General features: G+C 37.2%; 1 protein-coding gene and 1 long non-coding RNA gene across 3 annotated transcripts; both read right to left on the reverse strand.

Moving 5' to 3' along the window:
• Positions 1-12,558: 12,558 nt before the first annotated feature.
• LOC113099816 (uncharacterized) lies at positions 12,559-13,295 on the reverse strand. The gene is made up of 2 exons (XR_003289525.1): positions 12,913-13,295; positions 12,559-12,829 (listed from the first exon to the last, which is right to left on the reverse strand). It is a non-coding gene; the product is annotated as an uncharacterized LOC113099816 (long non-coding RNA).
• A 1,124-nt stretch (positions 13,296-14,419) lies between these two features.
• Positions 14,420-18,328, reverse strand: LOC113099814 (gastrula zinc finger protein XlCGF8.2DB-like). Of its 2 annotated transcripts, none has more exons than XM_026264764.1 (3): positions 18,230-18,328; positions 17,576-17,726; positions 14,420-15,635 (listed from the first exon to the last, which is right to left on the reverse strand). In XM_026264764.1, exons 2-3 carry the CDS (start codon positions 17,658-17,660, stop codon positions 14,542-14,544), a joined length of 1,179 nt encoding a protein of 392 aa, XP_026120549.1. In that variant the 5' UTR covers positions 17,661-17,726; positions 18,230-18,328; the 3' UTR covers positions 14,420-14,541. The 2 variants fall into 2 exon arrangements, with proteins under 2 accessions (XP_026120549.1, XP_026120550.1); XM_026264765.1 differs by having other exon boundaries at positions 18,205-18,306.
• Positions 18,329-25,577: the final 7,249 nt, after the last annotated feature.

The following is a 25,577-nucleotide window of genomic DNA, read 5'->3' on the forward strand; positions in this document are numbered from 1 at the left end:
TGCTCTTCCCTGGTTGTTATCTCATGTGACATTGATTTGATTTGATGGTGGTGATGTCAGATCCACTCTGTTCTGCATGTTATGCATTAGTGAACTCAGGTCAACCCTTAAAATAGAAAATACAAAAATGTGTCAAGTTTTTTTTCCTACATGTAGATTTACAAATATTTCCACAATGTAACTTAATCTAAAATATTATCATTATCCACTGACTCTGGTTTGGAGATTAATGCAACTGATGGTGATATTTATTTTTTGCACACAAAAAGTGTTCATTTTGTTAATGTGAAACCACTGTATTCATATTGAATATTTTCACAATGTCTTCTTTTCTGGGCCTTAAATGTGTTAGTTGTGTAGGCTGTCAGAGACAGAAAGCTTTCAGATTTCATTAAAAACATCTTCATTTGTGTTCCGAAAATGAGTATAGCCTGTTATACTTTACGTCATCAGAGAGTGATTTATAGAGTGGAAGAAGTTATTAAATTTCTTACTTGGTCAGTTTCAGAAAGAACTTGATGATCAATTTTGTATCGTTTTATGAATTCCAAATCATCATAACTCCAATACGTCATATCTTCGCTGGAAATCTCCTCCTCTTTAGTGCCATCTTGTTATTCCTAACTCTATAGAATAATTTAGGAGCTGAGACCTAGTCTTAACGCTTAGAAACCTTTATGTATCATGTGAAAGTAGTGTTCATTGTAAGCTATTATACTGTTGTACAGTGCTATACAAGTACTTGTTTTGACCCAAAAGCTGTCAGTCAGATATTTTGACCTACATATCCTCAATGTGCAACCACTGAATATGAATATTTAATGGAGAAGTTATTTTATGGTCTAGAAGTGTCCCAGAGGCAGTGCTCATTGACAAGGGGTGATGTCATTTCCTGGATGATGGAAAAACTCTGTTGAATCATTATGTGAACCCTCAAAGTCAAAGAGGACCTCAAAACCCAAAAACATTTACCTCAAAAAATATGCCGGTCATAAAAAATTAATAAAAAAAACATTATTTCAAACAAATAGAACAACGTTGTATAAGATTATAGCTTGTTTACTTTATAAAGTAAATATCAATTAAACCATGGTCTGTCTGAATATTTGACTCTAAATTTGTTGAAAGGTATGCATAAAAACTCATTCTATATCAGTACACAGAAACATCCTGCCTCACATCTTTTAGTCAAAAAATACCTTTGGTACTGAAATGCTACATTATATTTCTCTGCAAGTAGAGGGTTACATTGATATTTTTAAGAAATTAAAAGTACAATTTTGTTGTTGTTAGCAGGCCCTTAGCCAGCTATAAGGTCACCGAGGTCTGGACTTTTTAATATTTGTTTAAGTCTACATAAAATCTAAATAGACATTAGTTCGTTTGTTAGCACACATTGCTAGTGTTGATGTGAACAATTAATCTGTGCAAGTTAGTCTAATGTAAATGTTTGTTTTGGTAATCTTTAATCAGTGTCCTCTGTTACAGGGAACATGACACTGGATTTAAGAAACATGAAACATGAAATGAACATTTAGAGACCTGTTTCAAAAGAGTATTGCTGGTAATGACACATTCTATGAAAAATTATGGAGACTATAATAATAAAATAAGAAATAATTATTAATCTCAGTGTTTTGTGATCATTAATGATGCACTTTTATTTTTTACGAACCTACGAAGGCCAAGAAAAAAAAAGTAATGTCATTTTAAATGAATCAATGATTGAGTTGTTAGTATCATTACATTTAATGCCCCAAAAAGATAAATCTACCTTTTCTTGATCAGTTCTAAGGGACAGGGCATATTCTGCATCTTGCGGTTGCCATAAAACCCTCAATCCCAGAAACAATTTCATTGGTAAATTACAAAAGCATTCAAATTAATATCAATAGAATTTCATATTTTCACATTTCAACAAAGTGTACAGTACATACAGTACTTTCATCAGGCTCATTGCTCACTGTCTGTTCCTCCTTTAAAGACAAAGTGGCCTGCTTAACAACATGTTTCTTTTTAAACCACTACCAATTCATTCTATCTTGACACTATAGGAATAATACACAGAGAAGTCTGCATAGATCAATGCATTACGTCACCATCAAAAATTACGTTCATGTGCAATGTTTTGTACTTTGAGCACGTTTAACTGAAATTAAAATTGTATAATTGTGTTTATTGACAAAAAATATAGAAATACGTTGCAGTTTTATGACCTCACTCTGATATAACTTCTATCTACTTCATGAGGTTATACCAACACTTTAAAATCCACTGGAACAATTAAATAACATAACATGAACAGGCTTTCGATGGGCAATGGAAATATGTATATAGTTTTTATGCAAACTAAGCCACCTCATGAGCTCTAAGGTACATCAAACTGCTGGGTGCTGTTCCCTGTGTACTGTACTGCATGTTTCAAGTTACAAAATCATTATAATCATGCACTATCAATCAGAAATTCATGGTCATGTGACACTTGCAACTTATTGGACAGGACCTACACAGGTTTTCAAAGGATCATGCATTAACAAGTCATAATTGGTGATTGTAATCATTTGAAAAATTACATAAGTTCATTGCTTGCATTTTTAGTGTATACTATTCATTAAAATATTCAGACATAAAGCTCTTATTTAATACAACATTTTATTCAAATGTTTAATCAGTAAACTTGGAGTAAAAAAATGAAACAAGAAAATTATATGTTGAAAACCACTTTCAGAACGAAAACACACGTGAACACTGGGTGAATGAAAAACTCCCAAACAAGAAAAGCAAGGTCTGCCAAAATTGGGCAATCACTTCGAAAATGTCTCTCCAAGTCTATCTCCGTTTACGCCGCTTCTCCATGGCCTTCCTGACCATCTCAGAGGCCTTTTTCTGATGGCACATCCCCATCAAAGTGTTCGAGGATGTCGACACGATGGCCTTCCTGACCTTCAGGGGGTGGATGTTTGTTGACTTTAGTGGTGTCAATACAATCTTCACCTTTTCTCTTCGCCTTGGGTTCTTTTTCCGCAGTGTCTCCCTGACGACTCAATCTCCTACCTCTCCTTCCACCTCGCCTTGGCCAGTCTGTTTTATCCAAAAATAAATAAAATACAAAAACAACTTTAAATAATTTATTCTGCTAGTTTAGACTTAGAGATTGATTTATTATTATTAGTAGTAGTCATATTCTTATAAATAGGCCTATATATTGGCAGAAGAACGGATGTCGCGCTGACATCATGCTGACAAACATAAACAACAGCACGTGGTGTCACAGGCGGTGGTCTTCAGAGTGCACCTGGAAAGACAATAATGGACTACACTCGTCTCATCGTGGAAGTTGAGAAACATCAAGTTCTTTATGATCCACACAATGTACTTTATAAAGACTTGCAGGCAAAGGAAAAAGCATGGGATGAAGTTGCAGCGGCTCTTAGTGCAGATGGTAAGTAATTTTATAGTGTTTTTGACACTTTCCCTGGCACATGAGAAAACAACTCAATAGGCAAATAGCATAGACAGATTAATATAGGCCTAGCACACACAGCTACAGTATAGACATCTATGATCTGCATCTTTATTTCTATTTTTGAGAGTTTGCTCATTTACATTGTCCCTATTAAGAAGTTTGCTGTATACATTTATGAATTATCTATAAGGTGTTTATGATGGGTAATATATGTTTTTGATGTGTCAGATATTATGTGTATCAACAAAATAGTTTTTCATGGAGGTAAGAGCTAATGTTAAATGTTATAATGTTATATATATTAGTAGTCGGCCGTTATCGGCGTTAACCTGCTGCGTTAACGTGAGACTCTTATCGGGCGATAAAAAAAATATTACCGTTAATCTATTCTCAAAGTTTGGTTGGGAGCAGGGTCTATACTAAGCAAGCTATGATGACTTTCACCTTGATATTTTATATAACCGCCTGGCTGAGGCCGCCCTAAAAAGATGCTCAGGACAGTTGACGGGCCACTGCTGCACATCGTCACAAAAGCTTATCTTTTTCACATGTTTTTACGCCTTACCGCTTGTCGATTTAAACATTAAAGCATCCAAAAACAAGACGCGGAAAAGCTCAAAAGAGTAGCTGGTTACTCAAGTGCTGTGTTCAGTGCGCACGAGAGAGAGAGAGAGCCGCGTATCACGGACAGCGACACTGAACCGAGCTCTCATCTGCAAAGTTCTCCTCAAAGTCCCTCCTGCACCTGAACGAACAAATACAAATCGCAGTTTGAGCAAACAAAAAGATGTGAAAGAGCCCAATTCAGTACTCAGTGTTCTGGTGTTGAGGGCTCACGCAAGAGAAAGGCGTCTCAAAATGCTTGTGTTCAACATTATTTGCTTATGTTTGCTCTTTTACCAACAAATACCTACAAAATGTCAAAATATCCACCTTTTATATTATATTGGATGCGTTCATCATCTCTTAAAGTGACCGCGCCTAATTTAGCTACTGGCTGCTGTAATGTTAATCCAAGAAAATGAAAATCACTCACTGCTCTTGACTGCATTACTTTGTAGTTTTAACAGTCAAACAAAAAAATTATTCAGACACCAGATATAATTTTTTATATATATAGCAAAACTGTAATAATGTGAGAAATGTTGAAAGTGTCTGAATAAATGTAGGTTTGCTTGTATATTTCATTTTTACATTGAAGACTATCCAGTGCTATTTTACATTTAATTATTTGGTTTCTGTACCTTGACACCTACAAACTAGAAAAAAACGTAAACATTGTGTAAATAGCACAAATAAATAAAAATAAACGAACATACAAATGAAACAATTTCAAACAGGGCCCACTGGTACAACCTTCATCGGGTCCCCGCTGACCCCAGCTACAGCTCTGCTCACGCCTGTTTCACACATACTTCGTCTGCAGTGCGTATGCAGTCAGTGTGCGTTTCGTATGTGGTGAAGCATGTCTTCGATGTGCTCTCACACAGGACACGTTTGCAGTCCGCTACTCGGTACATAAATGATCGCTGCACAGACGCAACGCTCCTGGAACACAACTGGAAACTGTTAACATGGGTGCGTAAAAAAATCATGCAACACATACGCACTGCAGATGGAGTATGTGTGAAACAGGCGTAAGGTTGTTTGCACCTTGTGCAATGTGGAATTAGTTTACAGCTTTTTCAAGCACTTTGTGATGCATTTTGGAAACAGGAGATGAGCCCCTTTTCTAATGCTCCATCTAGCTTGATAAACCCCTTCTCAAAGACTTACTGTTTGTCAATTTTATTTGGGTAACACACATATTCAAATTTTTTTTTTTTTATGTTAAAATGTCGAAGTACTTACAGTTCTAGGTTCACTACAACCTCAAAAGCCTGCCATTTTCCTCTAATACATTGGAATGTTCAGCAGAAAACATGTTTGCTACATAAAACCAATGTTTGAAATTGCAGAATTATTGTTCTTTTCAAGAAAACACTAAATTGCTTCAATTGGAACCATTTATTTAACATTTTTAAATAACACATAGCAAGCACACAAATAACAAAAGCATGTGATACATACATATATAATACACAATTAAATGCTGATTTCAAGATGAGCAGGAAGTCGGGCTATGAACCATTTGTAATATACTAATAGTGCTAGAAGAACTATTGAGAAAGTTCTCTTGTCATTAAAAACAAGCTACCAGAATGTGCAGGTGACATAATAGTAATATGCTTCCCATCAATAGCACCTAGGCAGTTTGGGAAGTTAAATTTTTCCCAAAATTTGGATGCTATGGCTCACCACATGTGCTCTGTTGGTCTAGGGAACTGTGATGCCATCATTTGCTCCTCAATTGCTCTAAAAGTCATATGGACAGATTCAGCAATGGTGCTTTTCCCTAGATGATACTGGAAGGCAAGGCTGGTGAAGCTCTCTCCAGTTCCCAGAAATCTTTTAAAGACAAAATAAATATAACATAATTTTTTTTTATCCCCTGTATAACATATGCATTGTGTATATATATATATATATATATATATATATATATATATATATATATATATATATATATATATATATATATAAATAAGGAAAGTACGATAAAGGAATGTAATTTCTGTTTCCATACATGCAGCCTAGAAGTTAAGTATGTCACTTGTTGATCTAATATCTTACTCTATTTTTTTTTCTGTTATGGACAGTTATTACAAAATATTGTTTCAGTGAGAATGAGTACATTATTATTTGTGTGTAATCTGAAAAAATACATACAAATTGGTGCCAATATATTAATATAATATATTTATTAATTTGTAGTTCCAGACACACTTTGCAGAGTGAGCCGGAACCTCTGGACATGACTGTGGCTGAGGAGGATGTGGAGCCAGAGTTGTCTGAACTCACTACTTTTAATCCCTTTCCTGCCATACAGAGGCCTGCAACACCATTACTGGCAGGTGGAAGATCAGCTACCCCCACACCACTGCCAAGCACCTGCACACCACAAATAACAGCTCACAGAGCTGACACCCCTACCCCCACTATACATCCCAGGGTCCAAGCACTGGTGACTGACAGTCAACAACACAAACAGAAACAGAGAAGAACAGTTTCCCCAACTACAACTGAGCAACAGTTATTGGACATAATAACACAACCAACTACTCCTGCACCCACCAACTGTTCCCAGACAGGAGGATGAAATGTATTATTTTGCCCTCAGTTTAGTTCCAAAACTGAACCGGCTGTTTCCCAGAAACCGTACCAGGGCACAGTTACAGATAATGACCTACCTGGCTGACTTGGAGTTAGAAGATGATGGTCAGAGGCAACAAGCAACAACAACCCACACAGTCTATATAAGCAGAGGTCGCCAGCACCCACAATCATCTGGATTTCAGCCTATTCAACCCAAACCCACCTACCAAGAGGAACAAACTCATCACCCCCAACATTTCACACCTCCCTCAGTCTCCACCATGCCTGAACAGCATTCCTCTGTTTACCATCAACTGTAGTAATACAGTTTAACATTACAATGGTTTTAATTTATTTTATCCAACCATATGTTGAACAGTTCAGCAATTTCAATTTAATAGTTTTTTGAAGGGTTATTTTTGTACTATTATGCATGTAAACATATTGTTAATCATGCTTGGTTTATAACTTTATGCATGACTTTGTTGTGATTTTTGTTCAATTTACTTAATAAATCCTTTTTATTACTTGATACCCAAGTCAAAGTTATTTTTTTTGCAGTTTGGAACTAGTGCTATAAATGTTTAACTAACTTATTCAAACAAAAAGTAAATGTATACATTCATATTTACGAATAAAGTCTGCATCTTTTTCATAGTCTCCTTAAGAACAAATATAGCGGGATGGCCTTCCTTCGATCAACAACACGTACTGCACGGAGAACAAAGACAGCAAAACAAATATGCAACAAAAGTTACAATGAAATTATTAATTAAAACAAGCTTCTTGCCAATTCTTATTATTTAAATGTATTTGAAATTTAAATAAAGCAATGCGAACTTACCCATTATAGAGTACTCTGTCCAAAATCCGCTGTTCAGTTGGGTGCTGCCTCCACTGCCGGTATGAAAGCAAAATAGCAGCGCGCTGCTTCCGCTCTGCTGCAGCTTGCAGTGTGAACCCGGCCTAAGAAATATTAACGGCAAGAGAAGTCTTTAACTCACTTAGAATGGCCACATGGTCGGGAAACTGCGGAGGGCTCTTTTCCTGCGGCAGTTGAGAGGTGGAGGACATATCGGCATCGGTGGGGATCATCTTGCCACCAGACTCTCCGGGCTGCTGACTTGCAGTGGAATCACCCTGCGAGGAGGCTTCCTCAGTAGCCTCTAAGGCCTCTTCGGCGGGGGCGTCTACGTCCTCTTCTTCTGGGCCGAAAGTGGAGAGAAGCTTTCGTGTCACCTGACCCAATCGGTTGGTAACCAAAGAGACCTTCTTCCTTTTGAGGATCCAGTAACGCCTTGTGACATTCTGCAGACTCTCTGTCAAGATGTCAACCTGTTTGTTCAGGTCTGCCACCTGGGTCCTTGGGAGGTTTTTCGGGCTCTTGCAGCCTACGTTGTCGCACTCTTCCTCCTCCAGGTCCTCTAGGTCAGGGGGAGTGTCAGGCTCTTCTGGCTGCCGGTGTTCCTCCAGGTCCAGGGTGGAGACCATTGGGACGGCAGGGTTGGAGGCCCTTCAGAGGAGTCAGCTTCATGATGACCTCTCTCCTCTTGCAGCGATGAATTGCTTCGTCCTGCTCCACCAGAGAGCTCCCACTGTGCGTCTGAATGTGCCGGTCAGGTCTGTTAATTAAAATGTTACACTCCGCAATTGGACATATGCCCGTCCGGGCGTTGATTCGGCCCGACTCGATGGCCAACAGCAGCTTTCTTTTCTCCTTGTTCTCCGCCCTGTGAGTGAGCACTAAGTGCTGGCTAAGGCGGGCATACATACACAAACACAGCGGACATGAGTCCACAGGCATCTTGCTATTTGGTCAAAGAAGATGAGTACCAGTGAAAGAGATACTACCTGTACAGGGGAGTCATGTGCAATGACCAGATTGCAGCGTGCATTTCGAAGTAGTTTGCTGCTGACTGACCTGAAAATGCAGTGCATTTTAAAGTAATTTGCTCTGCACTTACCTGAAAATGGACTGCAATCTTAAATAAGTCATGTACACTGTATGCACTGTGACACTGGCAAGTTGTACGACGAGGCCTACATAGTCTTTCCATGACCAGGTCTTTATGTCAGCCAATCGTAAATGACAGTAAGTTTTAATATACATTGGCCTGTTATTACCCGCTATCTGTACCCTGTCCCATAATTCTTATTCTGTAAAATCATTTTAATCAATAAAGCATGACTGAGTCCTGCATTGTCCCTGGACCTACACAGTCTTTCCGTGGCCAGACCTTCTTTAAGCAAAGGAATGCTGATGAGTTCTTATGTACCTTAACTTAAAAGTGGTCCAGTATCAAAAGGAATATATTTTCAAGTTTAAAAAATTATAATTATTTTGAAAGTTGTGTATGTTTAACTTAGTTTATATGCATTTCTACTCTATTTTAAAGATGCAGGTTCAATGCCCAATGTGCATTGGCAAGATGATGCACCTAAGTCACCACCTGAGATCCCAGCATGCCATGTCCAACAGAGATAGAGAGGCATATCATGCTGCGGTTGGCCAGGGGGAGGGTCTTGCTGTGGGACTTGAGGTGTCCCGCATGCGGGATTAACTATAGCCGCATTGACTGCCACCTCCAATCGAGCCATCTGGAAATCACGGTAAGTCTTATCTCAAACTGGCCTGCTTGTTTTTATAGATTTATTTTTTGATTGATCAGTTTTAAAAAAAACCTGTTTCTTTAGACAAAAAAGATGAAAGCTTTAGTCCAGGGGCTACAGCTTGAGGTCAGTGTAGAGCTGTTAAAAAAACGTAGAGCCCAGAACCTTACAGTTAGGCTGGTGTCACGCCTCGATGACCCCAAGGGAGGGGTGGAGAGTCAGCTGGCACTCCCCCGGCTGCAACCTCCGGACAGCGAGACAACACTCCCCCAGCTGCAACCTCCGGAAAGACAGGTGACGCTCCCCCGGCCGCAGCCTCTGAAGAGCCAGGCGATGCTCTCCCAGCCTATAGAGGAGTGTCTGCAGTTACTGGATAGGCCTTGAATATTTTATGTGATAAGATAATAGTATTTAGTTTTACAAGTTGGCAAAAAATGAATTGCTCTTTTTAAATTAAAGCTGTGCTTACACCAAGTCATAATTACATGAAAACATGTGATATTCTGACACGTGTGTATGATACGGAGTGGAACACAGAATAATAAGTTTACCTGGACATTTAAGCATTGATGTTGCCATAGAAACACATGGTCCATGATCGCAGATAGATCTGAGTGGAATGTGACATGTTTTCTCAAAATGATTGAAATTACAACACGGTGTGAAGCCAAACTCCTGACCTGACAAGTACATGTTTGCTGGATCCAGGCTAGACATAGTGGCTGGCTCTGATCCATCAAGCCGACTTCAAAGAACTAGCTGCAACTAGGGTTGTAACGATATACCGGTATGACAATATACCGTGATATAAACATGTACTGTACGATTATCATACCATGTACATTTGCTTATCTACAGTATTGAGAGAAAATAACAGACACAGAATCTCAACTGCGCCAATAGGCAACAACTTCCACCAAAGGGGCCATTCACATATTGCACCTAAAAACCCATGACCTGTTCTCTCCGTGAAGACAGAAATTTCAGCAATGGATAAATGGATTTGCAGTACTAAAAATTGCTTGCAGTACCTCTGCTACTAAATTAATTTAAAAATGGCAATCCATATGCAGCTATGATCAGCTGTTCCTTTATCTTGGCTGAGCTTTCAACGTTGCTACGGAAAAGGTGAGGAAGTTAAATGACCTGTGGTGCGCTTGCGGCATTCTGAAAAGTTGAGATGTTTTTAACTCGATGCCGTGCAGACGCGTCTGAAAAAAACGAGCGTGTCGCACCACGTGTGCGTCCTGACCGCATCGCTTTTATTATGAGCGCACCTACATTTGAAATAACGAACTGGAGCGTGCAAAAGACGCGATATGTGAACGACCACTAACTCTTGCTCCAACCACAAGTACAGTGGAGACAACATCAGAGACAGAGGCCGTTATTTCTTATCTCTATCCCACATCAAAATATTAGAAAACTGGCACTAATATGCGTATACTTTTTACACATAAAAGACGAATGCTTATTTGTCCTTGAAGGTAGACACAGTTTGCAAACGAGGAAACCCATCGAACATGTTTACCTATTCATCATCCCTTGCAGATACAGCTATGTCCCATTTATAATTTTAGGTTAATGCATTATGGTTTCTGTGATGCGGAGTGAAGCACAGAATCCAGAATTTACAGTAGCTAGCTACTCTGCAGATATCAAATAAAATGTGCGATTTGAGGGATTGATGAATAAATAAAAAACAAAGCTGCAAAATAATGACAAAGGCACTTCTATATAAATATATAAGCTAATCTGTGTTTTGCGTGTCTCTCTGTGAATGAACAGCATTGTCATGTACTACATACTCAAGTATGCACCAGCGTGGCTTAAAGTGGCAGGTTTAACAGTGCCTGCCGTCTCACTATCTGAGGACGTGAACACAAACACTGAGAGAACAATTAATAATCATTTCATAATTTTATATGAGAAAACCACTGTCAAAAACAAATACATTGACACTCAAAGCTCTCAGATACAACCCGTCCAAATAAAAGTCTGATTTTTAACTCAAAACAAAATTACGATTGTACTATAATGTAGCCTACTCCTAAAATAATAATTAATTTACATAAACATTAAGGAATATAATTTTTCCATCATTTTAATTTAGTTAATCTCTGTTGTGCAGGCCTTTGCGAAAATATAAAAGAATAAAGGTTTTAAAGGAACACTCCGACTTTTAGGGACTTTAGCTTATTCACAGTATCCCCCAGGGTTAGATAAGTCCATACATACCTTTTTCATTTCTGTGCGTTCTTGACGCACCCACCGCTAGCCTAGCTTAGCACAAAGACTGGATGTAAATGGATAATGGTAGCAATAGTAATCCCAATAAATTACAAAATAATGCAAACATTTTACTATTTACATGTTACATGAGACCATTTTTAATCGTATAAATACTGGGAACTATATTCTCACTAGGCGTAGGAGCACAGCTAACGTTACTTGGGCGGAGTGAAAATACAGTGATATAAAACTGTTTCGACTGTGACACGTGCAGTGCTCATGTTTATTCAACCAAGTCAAAGCCTTTTGGAAAATGTACTGGATCTTTTGACAACACTACATATGGTTATTGTTTACCATTTTTTGGCTGTGTCTCCAGTTTGCTACCAAGATGCAGGAAGCCTAAATTTTATGTTCCATGAAAGTAAGGGCCCCATCATACATTTTGTCTTATGGAGGGTTTGCATGTCCTGTTTTGACACATGTCTGACCCTCATACAGACTTCTATACCATTCCTATGGAGGCCTGTCTGAACCCAGGCAAATTCATGATTATGATAGTAAAATAACTTGATACATAAATGGTTATATTCACATTGATTATACTTGAACAATTCACTATCTGACCAATAAAAATCTTCTACACTATCAATTGTACATGTTTGTCATTTAAAAGGAGAATCAGAAACAATGACTTGAAATTTATACAGATATACGAAACATTAACCATTTTGAATATGAGGTTACATTGATAATGCTTTGGTAAGAGCACATAATATTAAATCAGCCTTCTGTCTGTCCAGCCTTCATTTGGCCATTTTCATCACTTCAGCTTTAATTCTTGGGCAATTATTAATTTGCTATACTGAGCATCCATTCATGATTCTCACTCGTGCCAATGTCGCTGATGACTGATGGGCAAACTGCCGATGACATGTAGAACACACCAAACTGTCCCGACAAACACTCACCGATGGCCCTCTGACGGCTTTGTGTGTCCCGACCTTTGCCTTGGTTATTCTGACATGTTACACTTAAGAAAAAAGAGAAAAGAGTAGTGGATCTACTCATAGCAGGTCTTTATTTATGAAATACCAGTGATTAAATAAAGATAAACACTTGTAAAATGCAAACAGTTAAGTGAATTCAACAGCAGAAACGAACACCAAAACAATAACCTAAACTAAATACAAACTGAAAATTCTTAATCAGGACACCCCTAGTTCAAATACACAGAATAACAAACAATCATGACACGTGAAGAACCTAATCAGTAACTACATGTTTGGAACAGTGTTTGAACACTGTAAGCAAAAAAAAAAGCACCTTTTAAGAAGGGACAATTAAAATTGAGTACATACTACATGTTTGGAACAGTGTTTGAACACTGTAAGCAAAAAAAAAAGCACCTTTTAAGAAGGGACAATTAAAATTGAGTACATTTACCAATATAGTGGGTGAAGTGTATGCATGATGTTTGAGTCTAAAGTGGGAAATGGGAACATGGTTTGTTTAAAATTTGCTTGGCTACATTATCAAACAGCCAATAATGTGGTGCTAAAGGCAAATCATGAATTACCGTCATCACCATTCTGACACCTCTATTTGTAGACCAACCTGTATAATTCACTCTTCCTTTGAATTCCTGCTTAATTTGTTTTTAGTTTACATATACAGTCTAATTACACCAATATTCACATTATATTAACATTTATTCATTTAGCAGACGCTTTTATCCAAAGCGACTTACAAATGAGCACAATGGAAGCAATCAAAAACAACAAAAGAGCAATGATATATAAGTGCTATAAAAAGTCTCAGTTAGCTTAAACGCAGAACATGTAGAAAGGGCTTTTAAATAACATAATAAATAAAAAGAAAAGAGATAGAATAGAGCAATCTAGTGTTAGAGGTCTTTTTTATATATAATTGTATAATAAATATAAAGAAAATGGAATAACAAAATATTAGAAAGGTTGTTTTTAAAGAATAGAATTAGAATAGTGAGTGTTAAAGTTAGAGGGTCAAATAAAGATGGAAGAGATGTGTTTTAAGCCGATTCTTGAAGATGGCTAAGGACTCAGCTGCTCGGATTGAGTTGGGGAGGTCATTCCACCAGGAGGGAACTGACGTTCACTTGCAGAACGCAAGCTTCTAGAGGGCACATAAGTATAAAGTAATGAATTTAGGTAAATGGGTGCAGAGCCAGTGGTAGTTTTGTAGGCAAACATCAATGCCTTGAATTTAATGCGAGCAGTTATTGGAAGCCAGTGCAAATTGATAAACAGAGGTGTGACGTGTATTCATTTTGGCTCATTATAAATTAATCTTGCTGCCACGTTCTGACTTAATTGTAAAGGTTTGATAGAATTGGCTGGAAGACCTGCCAAGAGAGCATTGTAATAGTCCAGCCTGGACAGAACAAGAGCTTGAACAAGGAATTGTGCAGCATGTTCCCAAAGAAAGAGCTTGATCTTCTTGGTGTTGAATAAAGCAAATATTTCAAATACCTCTATTTGCGTATTCATGTTTCCACGTATAATAAATTAAACCAGGCCGAAAATAAGGGGTGTCCAATCCTGCTCCTGTACGGTATACTACAGAATTTATTACCAACTTCAATTAAACGCACCTGAACCAGCTAATCAAGGTTTTACTAGGAATACTAGGCACTTCCTGGCAGATGTATTGAGCTAAACTCTGCAGGACAGTGTCCCTTCCCTAGTGTAGAGTTACATTCAAGCCATTTTAAGGCATGGAGAGAATATTTTTGGAGAAAACAAAATGGGTTTAAATGTCATTTTAAATGTTCAAAAATGAGTCTTGAAGGATACAATAATTGTCTACAGGGGGACTTTAAAACTCTTTCCACAGGAGTTCAATAAATAACGCTCAAATGTGCAGGACTTTTCAGGTGTGATGGCAAAATATTGTTTATTGCACGGATCAAAAATAAATGGTTTTCATTAATCATTTAAGTAAATACATAAATTATTTTGAAATTGCTTTTTCCGAACCTTGTCCCACACTGAAAAACACTATACATCATTTCCAGAATGAGTTTGCAAATGGCACCTCAGGTCTCTTTTATACATGAAACTCTTCTCGCACTGAAGACACGAGAAAGGCTTCTCTCCGGTGTGAATCCTAATGTGAATGTTCAAGTTTCCTTTAAGTGTGAAACTCTTTCCACATTGAGGGCAGCTGAAGGGCTTCTCGCCAGTGTGAACTCTCATGTGGCTATCATGAGAGGTTTTGTTTTTGAACGTTTTGCCACAGTAATGGCACATGACAGGTTTCTCTCCAGTGTGAGTTATCAGATGATTCTTGAGGTGTCTCCTGTCTGTGAAACTCTCTCCACAATACGGACATCTTAAACGGCTCTCTGCGGAGTGAGCCTTCATATGGTTATTAAGGCCTAAGTGATACCGGAAACTCTTTCCACAGTGGGCACACACAAATGGCCTCTCTCCAGTGTGAGTTCTCATGTGGACATTAAGGGTGGGTTTTTGTGCAAATCTCTTTCCACACTGTGGGCAGGGGTACGGCTTCTCTCCATTGTGAACTCTTGTGTGGCTTCTGAGGCTTGCTTTTCGATTGAAACTTTTCCCACACTCCTGGCATGTGAAAGGACTCTCTCCTGTGTGAGTTCTCATGTGGACTTTAAGGCTTCCCTTTTGATTGAAACTGACTCCACATTGCTGGCAGGTGAAAGGGTTCTCTCCGGTGTGAATTCTCATGTGCACTTTAAGGTTTCCTTTCTTGTTGAAACTTTTTCCACACTGTTGGCAGGTGTAGGGCTTCTCTCCGGTGTGGATTCTCACGTGGACTTTAAGGTTTCCTTGTTGATAAAACTTTTTCCCGCAATGTTTGCAGGTGTAAGGCTTCTCTCCGGTGTGAATTCTCATGTGGATATTAAGGTTGTCTAGTTGATCAAATGTCTTTCCACAGTGAAAGCAGATGAAACTACTTCCGGTTGCTTTCTTTCGAGCTCTTTTTTTTGACGAAGTATTTTCAGTCTGTGAGCAACTAGAAGAGCGTTCTTCAGTTTTGAAGTCACAGTGTTCATCATGTTGATCTCTGGCTGTTTTTTCATCCAGTTCTTCACTCTCCTCTTTCAGCACCATCACGTCTAGTGTGAATAAAAGACAAATACAAGTACAAATACAAGTTTTACAAGCAACAGACATTTATAGCATAAAAACTAATTAAAAGCTTAGAACAGCCTTGTTCCTCAGTACTTTTGAAAACTTCTATTGTGTTATAATCCATCACGTTTATAATGACCACAAAAATAATGGCCTGTGGATATTACAATTGACTATTAACGTAGTTTAACTGGCTATAGACTAGAGTATTCTTCAAATCACGATAATGGTGCATCGGTCAGCTCAGTTGTACTCAAAAACACTTATCCTGCTCTGTATTGAATTGGTATCCAGCTACTAGAACAAAGCAAAAGATCTTTTAAAAGACATCTTTAAAGTTGATGTTATCAGCCACTTAATAAACAGAACAATTTGCAGATGAATTTAAATAGGAAGGCATGTTTACAGTCCAAATAGATACCACCCAAGATGCCACCTCAGAAGACCAAATGTGCAGTAATTTTTTTCAAACTAAAGTAAAAGACTGCTTAAACCAGAGAAGGTTTTTTTTTTTTTTTTTTAAACAAAAAAACCAGCAAACACTGCCAGTCAAGTTTGAAAAGCTTTTTATATTTGTCTTTTATCTCGTTATACTATGGAGGCTTTCTTTAAATGTTTGTATTAATTTGATTCCTGAGGGTTTGCTAAACGCAATTGTGTGAGTGTGACATAACAGATTTTCATGTCAACTTCAAATTTATTTTGAGAGAAGTATTATTTCTATAGATTGGCCATTATTTAGTGTTTTAAACGCATGTAATGTCAGTTTCATTCATACTGGACGCCCGAGAGTGCCTTCATGCAGAAAATCCACATATGCTTTACAGAAGCAACAGAGGCAGAGCTCACAACGCTTCAGGAAATCCCTAATGGTTTTCAAGTCAAGTAAAAGACCGCTTCTTAAATCAGAGAAGGTGAACATGTTGAAATTTTAGCAAAAAATAAATAAATAAAAATGCAAGCACAGTCACAGACCAAAACCAAAATATAACCAAAAAAAAAAAAAAACAGATTTTTCAGCATCATTTCTCCAGTCGTCAGTGTCACATGGTCCTTCAGAAATCCATCTAATAAGTGGATTATCATTTTTTTTTTAAATAGTTGAGTACATTTTTTTCCCCCAGGGTTCATTCATGAATATAAAAGATGCAAAGATCAGCATTTATCTGAAATAAAAAAGAAATGTAACATTATACACTATTCCTTTCAAAAACTTGGGAGTCGATATGATTTCTTTCTTTTCTTTTTCGAAAAGAAATCATAGAAGTTATTAATTGTATTGAGTAAAAATGATTTAAATTGATCAAAAGTGTCAAGTCGTTTATAAATGTTACAAAAGATTTCTATTTCAGATTTAATAAATAAATAAATAAATGTGTGTGTGTTTTTCCTGAACTTTCTTTTCATCAAAGAAACCTGAGGAAAAGAAAACTGCTCGGCAGTATTGTTTTAAATACTTGAAGGCTATGCGCTGCTGTTGATCAAGAAGCCATGACTCCAAATGTTCAGGTAATGCAATGGTAAAGTCGATTACACATCTTTTTTTTTTTAATACCAAACCTTTTTTTTTATTATTATTTGAAGTGCCTCTAGTGTTGTGTTTGTGTAATGTTAAAATGTTTAAATAAAGGAGTTAATGTTTAAGTATTATTGTTATTTTCCCCCCATAGTTAGAGTATTGTACTTTAAGTGGTATCAAACTTATTGGAAAAACGAACATAATGACATTTCATTATTTAGCTTGTCTCATGTCCCATTAGATAACATTGAGAGGGTGGGGTTTATGATCGAGACTTTTGAGGACTGACCCGTTCCAAATCAAATAAAACCTCATATAAGACATTCTTCAAAAATATCATTAATTTCTGCAGAGGTCAACATTTTAATGAGGATAAAGAGTTCAGCTGTGAGAATGAAAACCAACCTGTTTGTGTCCCAGTTTCTTCATGTGTGACTCCGCAGACTTCTTCAATCTTTATGTCTTCACTCTCCTCTTTAATAAATGCCATATTTATTAGTGAGTCACGTGGATATCAGCTGCTTCAGGAGGAGGTTTTCCTCCGTGTTCAGACGCTCTGTCATGTTTAAGATGAGAATAATTAACAGAAAGAAAAATAAATCCTAACTAAATCTCTGGGTGCAGCTCCCTAGTCAGTGCACTGGTCAGAGTGATAGTTAATGGACTAAATGGCATACTTAAACCCTGAAAAATAATAAAAAGAAAGAAAGAAAAGCACTACTACTAATTAAAGAGCACAGCAGCTGGTTTGTGACAGTTGTCATCACACATTTGAGGTTCTTGATCTCGTTGCATTCACACTGTTTTGAGCACAACGTAAAATAATTAATTAAATAATATTTCCTCTCATCACTTCTAACTATAAACCAATTCACGATGTGGGGGGCGAAATAAGACTCACATATTATGTTATTCACGCGTGAGTGCGATTTACACACACAAATAACAGTCGTTCAATGTCAATCAGTAGATTAACGTTGCATTCAAAAACAGGTCGTTTACAAAAACGGTACTGTGTATTTAACGGTTTTTACCGATATAAACGCTTAAACCTCAAACCTTTCTTCAGCCGAATCTCAGAAGTGCAGTGTGGAAGAAACAAATGACGTCTTCTCCATCTTCTTCTTCTTCTCCTTCTTGTAACAGTACTTGTGCTTCTCTGGCGTATTACTGCCATCCTCAGGTCATCTGGACACTCCGCTTCACCTTTGAATAACAAACGATCACCAAAATAACTTATCTTCCCTCGCGTTAAAAACACGACGGTGCATAGAAAATGTTTTTACATGTACAAGAACACATTACTGATACATCATATGTCAATTGTTTTGAGAAAAGACATAAGTAAACAGCGTACATTCGAGTAAAAGACTTAGTGTAGGCAAAATATATATATATATATATATATATATATATATATATATATATATATATATATATATATATATATATATATATATATATATATATATTGAAGAGCCAGAATGAACGTTTTAATAGCTGTGTCTCATTTAGAAGGCCACGTCCTCCGGAGGTCTTATCCTCTCTAGGATGCGCATACGGAGTGTCCTTCACCCTGGGATTAAACGAGACGGCCTTCGTAGGACGGACGGAAAACGAAACAGGAAGTATCACGTTGCTATGCCAACACATAACGTCGTTGCGCTCTCACACTTGTTTAAGAAAAATTTTTAAGGAAATTATTTCTAAATCTGGAAAGTAATTTGAAAAGAAAATGTTTTTATTTGTTTTATTTTATTCAATGTTTGAGGAGCTACAGCGTACGTACAACAGACATCTGTTAGAGAGAAAAAAGAGGAGGATGTTAAGAACAAAGTTTATCCGTTTTTACCGGCGGAGGTTTGAGGTAAGTTGCAGCATAGTTCCTTTAATATAATTATATTTAATATAAGTCCATATATAAAAAGCCTTTGGTTGTAGGGCATTGATGCAATAATTATATAACTGCATTTATCTTACTACACATTTTACTATATACATTATATACAATTTTATTATTATTGTGATCCCACTGTCTTTAAAAGTGCTAGGAATTACATAATTTAACCCAGTGTTCGCAATTTTAAGGTAATTTTAGTAAATAAAGCAAAATGCAAAAAACAAACAAAAATAACTAAATCTGTGTCTATTAAACTACATATTAAATATACACGAATGAAATTTAATGCTGTATAATTAGATTACGAATACATGATTAAACAATACTTAATGTAATGCTGTAGATCTGTTACATGATTAAACACAATACTGAACATCAAGAATGAACTGAAAAACTTTATTATATATACATGATTATACACAAGAATATGTATTTATATATATTATTGTTATTATTTTGTATTATATAGGCAGACATCAAGTATTGCAGGCTCAATCTCCATGTCCCTGTTCTTGAGAAGTTTTTTGATTGAGGGGATACAAAAGCAGACTTTCGTCTGACGAGAGAGAGCCTCAATAAACTTTTGGAGCTACTTCATCAGCAACGGAGACATGGCTGGGGTACAACACTCCAGACACTGGTGTTTTTGTATTGGTTGGCCTGTGGTGCATCTTACAGGGTTGTGTCGCAGGCTTTTGGGATGCCACGGCCAACCATTCACAGAATTATACATCGAGTGGCTGATGAAGTCATAGCAATTTTGCCAAAGGTTGTGGCCCTACCAAAGACAGAAGAACACCTGATCCAGGTTGGTGCAGGTTTTGCTTCTCTCACCAATCACCAGGCATTTGGTAGAGCTGTTGGAGCAATTGATGGATGCCATGTGAGAATAAAACCACCAGCTGGCCCTGATGGACAGTGCTATAAAAACAGAAAGCTGTTTGCCTCTATCCTGCTTCAAGGTATATGCGACCATCAAGGAGCATTTTTAGACATTTTTGTAGGGTACCCTGGGAGTGTCCACGACTCACGGGTGCTTAAGAACAGCCCCATTTACAACCAGGCAAAGTATCCACCTCAGGGCTTTTTCCTCCTCGGCGATGGTGGGTACCCCTGCACAGAGAAGCCAATCGCAATCATGACACCGTTTAAGAATCCAGCCTCACCATCTACTCAGCGCTTCAATGCACGTCTTTCCAAAGGGCGCTCAATTATTGAGCGTGCTTATGGAATGATGAAGACGCGATTTAGAGCCATCTTCCTTCAAGCACTTGAAGTGCATCCAACATTTGCCCCAAAGGTTGCATTATTTTTCTCTATATTTGACCTTTACTTAACACACAACTTTAATGTCAGATAAAACAATTTACAATTTAGTGTAACAATTTGTTTTCATATTTGTGTATATACAGGTAATAGCATCATGCACCATGCTGCACAACATCTGCCTTGGTGTTGGCGACATTATACATTATATTCTCTTTTTCGTTTGTGACTGCTCTATCCCTGCCCTCTCCTGCTGTTCTGCATCCTGGGTAGCAGGGCCGCGGGAAGTAATTTTGAACAGGGGGTGCTGTGAATTTTTTTAATTTTTTTTTTTTACAAAAAACCTATGAGCCTATAGGCCTATTTAAAATACATTTTAAAAATATATACATTGAGATTTACTACTTTATTGTCATATACACTTCAGTGCACAGCCAGCCAGGGTCTGAAACACACAGACATCAGTTCTCAGATATGCGCGATGCGCTATTAATCTGAAGCAGAAGCAGAAATAATAGTTTAAATAATAGTTTAATAATCGAAAAAAACGAAATAATTACTTTCATTACAATTTCAGATAGCCTATACATACATGCAACTCATTTAGATACAACAAATAAAATTACAACAAAATATAATATTAATCAAACTTCACAATAACGCTAAAACAATGCAATCGATTTGGTCAGCTGGCTTGAGTCACTGCACGTTTATGTCACACGCAACTCTATTAACTCCAAAATCTTTTTACGCACACCACAAGGAAATAATCTCTGACTATTTAAGCAATTTGTTTATTGAACAGTTCTCCACATCCATTACGCAAAGAACACACGCACAGTATAGCTAAAGCTTTCTGTCTCCATCTCCAACCTTTTTACACAAACCACAAGGAATCTCCGACTATTTAATATGGCTGGGTAAAAAAATGATTTTTCGATTAATCGTTTTTTAAAATGTGGTCGATTCAAAATCGATTCTCAAAGGCCATGAATCGATTTTTTTCCCCGTATTTATTTACGCATACATTGAACGTAAGATTAGCGTTAATCTAATTACAAATCTTCTCCACTAGATGTCACCCTCTTATGTGCCTTGTGCGATGTTACCAACGAACCTATCATTCATTCATTCAGTTTAAAGCAGTGGTTCCATTTTCTGCAATGTGCGTCAGGTCATGCTCCCGTTCGCGTCTTACAGACTGCATCTTAAAGCCTCTTATACTTTCTGCGTCCTCGAATCCGCTATGGACCGCTATGCAGGCTTGATGTAAACATCGCCATCGGAGAGTGTGCAACGAGTCTGAGCAGACAACCGCGCGGACAGGTGCGCGTGGTCAGTTGTCTTCAAAAGCGCAATTGCACATGTTCAGGCAGTGTGAAGAATCCCATTGCCAATCGAACAAATCGGGCCGGGCTCGGGTAAATGAGCGGTCATGTAATGTTTTGATTAGCGCGAGAAATATGCGAAAATGTATGCTGAGTAGTTGAAACGGAGGCTTGCTTCTGACGATTACGTTTTGGTAGCACCAGCAACTAAAGCAAAGTCTGAGGTTTGGAAAAGTTTTGACCTTGTTTATAATGAGAATAATGAGTGAATAATGACGCACCATCAGTGAGCGCAGGAGCGCGCTGAAGACATCTACAGTGGATTCAATCATTTTCCTCCACATAAACACTTTGGCCTTACCTAATCTTGGTGAGTAAATGTTTTTCAAATAATAACTAAATATTACTTGAGTCTTAAATGCATAATGTAGACAGAGTAGGCTATATAAGCTAATGTTGGCATTATTATTTTATTATGTCAGCTGCTATGGCGAAGCAAATCCGGCAGAGCCTTTATCTTAATTAATTTCGTTATTGCCAAATACCCATCTTAATTTATAATTTATCTTAATTAAATTTTTTAAGAAAGACTTGTTTTTATTGGTGCGTTGGCCTATTTATATGCTAAATGAGCCTATACCTTAGGGCTATTTATAGAGTTCTGAGATGTTACGATGTTACAGAGGACTTATTTTATTTATTTGTTCAAACTTCCAAGTGGCCTATTACGTTAGTCATGTATAAATTATGTTAAACTATGTATAAATGACTCATTCCTGACAAAAGGCAAAAGAGCTGTGTGCTGCATACATTTGAATAATGTCGGGTTGTAAATGGGTTCGGGCTCTTAAAAAGCTGTCAATCAAAATGTACGTGTCGGCTCGGGACATGTCGGGCTTATCTTTTAAGGCCCGATTACATCTCTAATAGAAAATCGAATCGAGAATCGAAATAGAATCGATTTGAGAGCTTGTGAATCGAAATCGAATCGATCTGGAACATCTGAATCGATACCCAGCCCTACTATTTAAACGTTATTTAACAGTTCTCCACAACCATTACACAAAGAACACACGAACGAAATAATACTCTCCATCTCCATCCCTACCACCTTAAAAAAAATACTATAGTGTACTACTTACAATTGCTTGGTTAGTCAAAGCTGATCCCACACTTGTTGCCAAAAAAAAAAAAAAAGTTACAAGCGCGTTACAAATATTTTAATAGGCCTACATTTTTTTTTAAATCTCCCTCTCGTCACTAGGGGGTGCTGCAGCACCCCCAGCACCCCCACTTCCCGCGGCCATGCTGGGTAGGCTCAACAAAACTGCAACCTGGCTGTGGTTCGTCATCAGGCAGAGAAGAAATGAGAACAGGGGGAGAAATGGAAGGCCTCTGACCCAACATCTCATCCATCAGGACAAACCACGGCCAGGTTTCAGCAGTTGGCTTTCCGTTGTTCATGCCCTCACCTGACCCTGGATGTTTGCATTCCTAAGACAAAAAAAAAAATGGTAATGGTGGTGGCATAAATACTCACTCATGTCACCTCTGAGCCTCATTAAATGTCTGAAAATATACCTATAAGCAGAAGAATACACTTTTGTGTATTAAAAATTAATTTAGCTAATATTGATTTTATATTATTGGTAACTTATTCTATTGTTTAATTAGAGTAAAAAGCTTATATATATATATATATATATATATATATATATATATACATACACACTTAATAAAATTAGAAAAATGCCGCTGTAAATCATTTTAAGGAGTCAAATATCACCTTGTACTGGAAAGGCTGATTTTTTATCAGAATTTTTTTTTTTATTGATTAGAAGGTGCTTCTGAATCTTTTGACTGTGCCAATTATCAACAATGTATTCTATATGAACTGAAACTTAGAAAGTTCATTTTTATAGAGTTGAGTCAACTTGAACATGGGACTGTACAATGTATACATCTTAGCTTACCTTATACTTTTTTTTTAAATTGTCCCACTTTTTCTTAGCTTGCACTGGTGTTATTTTACTGGAAAGGTCCATTTTCTCCAGAATAAATCTATAATCATAAAAATAACATAGCATAACATCATAATTCAGAGTGAAAACTCCTTACACATCCTTAGAAATAAGACTGCCCTTCTGCCTAACATAGGGGTTGCACACGATGGACCTGGAGAGTTTAGCTCCAACCTAAATCAAACACCTGAACAAGCTAATCATGGTTCCAACGGTTACTGGAAAGCAGCAGGCAGGTGAGTTTGAATAAGGGTTGGAGTGAAACTCTGCAGGACTGGTCTAGCCCTGGTCTAATATGTTCTCCTTGACAGAACTTACATTTTTCCTTTCAGGCCTTTCAGGTAAGAATGAGATTAATTCTGCTCAAAAAGAAGAAAGACTGACAGCTTACTTTTTAACACTTAAGATCTTACCTCCAACCATATAAGGCTGTATTTTTAGCTCCAGTGAAGAGATCAGAATGTTCCTGCCTTAATCTTATAAACGTCTTCGTATTTTCCTTGCTCCCTATTAAAAAAAATAACAGGACTTATTTCTACATGTATTTTATTGTTGATTTTCCCCTCTTGAAGTGTTTGGTCATTTTAGATAGATTTTTTTTCCTTTTTTTTCTCCTTGGCTTATTTTACAAAAAAAAGTCTTATACTAGATGAATACACACACTCTTATTCCTATCATTATGAGCACATTCCATAGGCATAATATTTTTACACTATACAAACATATTCTATTCCCCCAAACCTACCCATTTTAAAATAGTTTTATATTAAAATTATAATGTTACTTTGTAGACTTGATATAGAAAAAGGTGAATAATTAATTTGAATGTTGTCTATTTAAAGAAACAAAATCTAAAATATTGAACATTAATTTCATAAAACTAAAAGCAGAAATGAATTTATGGAATTGTTTACAGTCAGTTTCTACAGTGAATAATATAAAAGTGGCCTCGAAATGTAATACAAGGGTTAAATAATAATTATTTCTCGCCCTGCTAGCAAAGTACTGTTAAACTGTAAAAAAATAAATAAAAAAAAATCACTAAACACTTGTAATCATGTTTACCACACTTGTAATTCAACTTTTAAAAAATGAAGAACTTTAAAGTACTTACATTTAAACACCACGTCGCTTGTGTGTAGATCTGCCGCCGCCATTTTTTCAAATAAACAACGGTTATTTATGGCGACGCAAGGGATTGTGGGTTATTTGTAGCAGCGAAGGATACACCTCATGTATCGTTCGAATTCCTGTGAAAAAAGGTCGCATTCGAAGGTCTCATTCGGAGTGTGCTACTTGCTTTTCTGAAATGAGACAACCACGATGACGTATGCAGCCTTCGAATGCGACCTTCGGAGGGCGCAACCTTCTAAATGAGACACAGCTTATGACTGTCGGTATACGATCCGTTCTACGCATGCGCGTAATTACGTAGAAGAAAACGTCACTGTTTCCCTACACTATCGGTACCTACTAAAACACTTGACGGCAAGGCGGCACAACTTGCGGCATATTTGTGTAACGTTAGTTGTATTGTGTTTAACATTTAACAGCGGGTCTAGTTTGATGCTTTTAAATGTAGCTTTACGCTATGCATTACTATGTGGTTGCCAATCCAAAATAATAAAGGATTTGCGAGTCGTTACATGAAAATACATGATCACTTTCCTCCATACTTTGCAATTCATTGCTGGTATTAGGCTTAATTTACTTAACTTGCCGTGTTTTGGTCTGAGGTCAGTAGTATTGTCAAATGCCGTTTGTGTAGTTTTTTTATTTATTTATTAAAAGCTGCTAATCGAACTGGTGTCATTCTACCAATTCATCTGTCAGTTAAATAAAATAACTGCTCTTGAGCCCTTTGTCAATTTAATCAGACTGAATAAGCTTCT

The sequence above is a fragment of the Carassius auratus genome, unplaced genomic scaffold (genome assembly GCF_003368295.1).
Source record: "Carassius auratus strain Wakin unplaced genomic scaffold, ASM336829v1 scaf_tig00217058, whole genome shotgun sequence".
Taxonomy (NCBI): domain Eukaryota; kingdom Metazoa; phylum Chordata; class Actinopteri; order Cypriniformes; family Cyprinidae; genus Carassius; species Carassius auratus.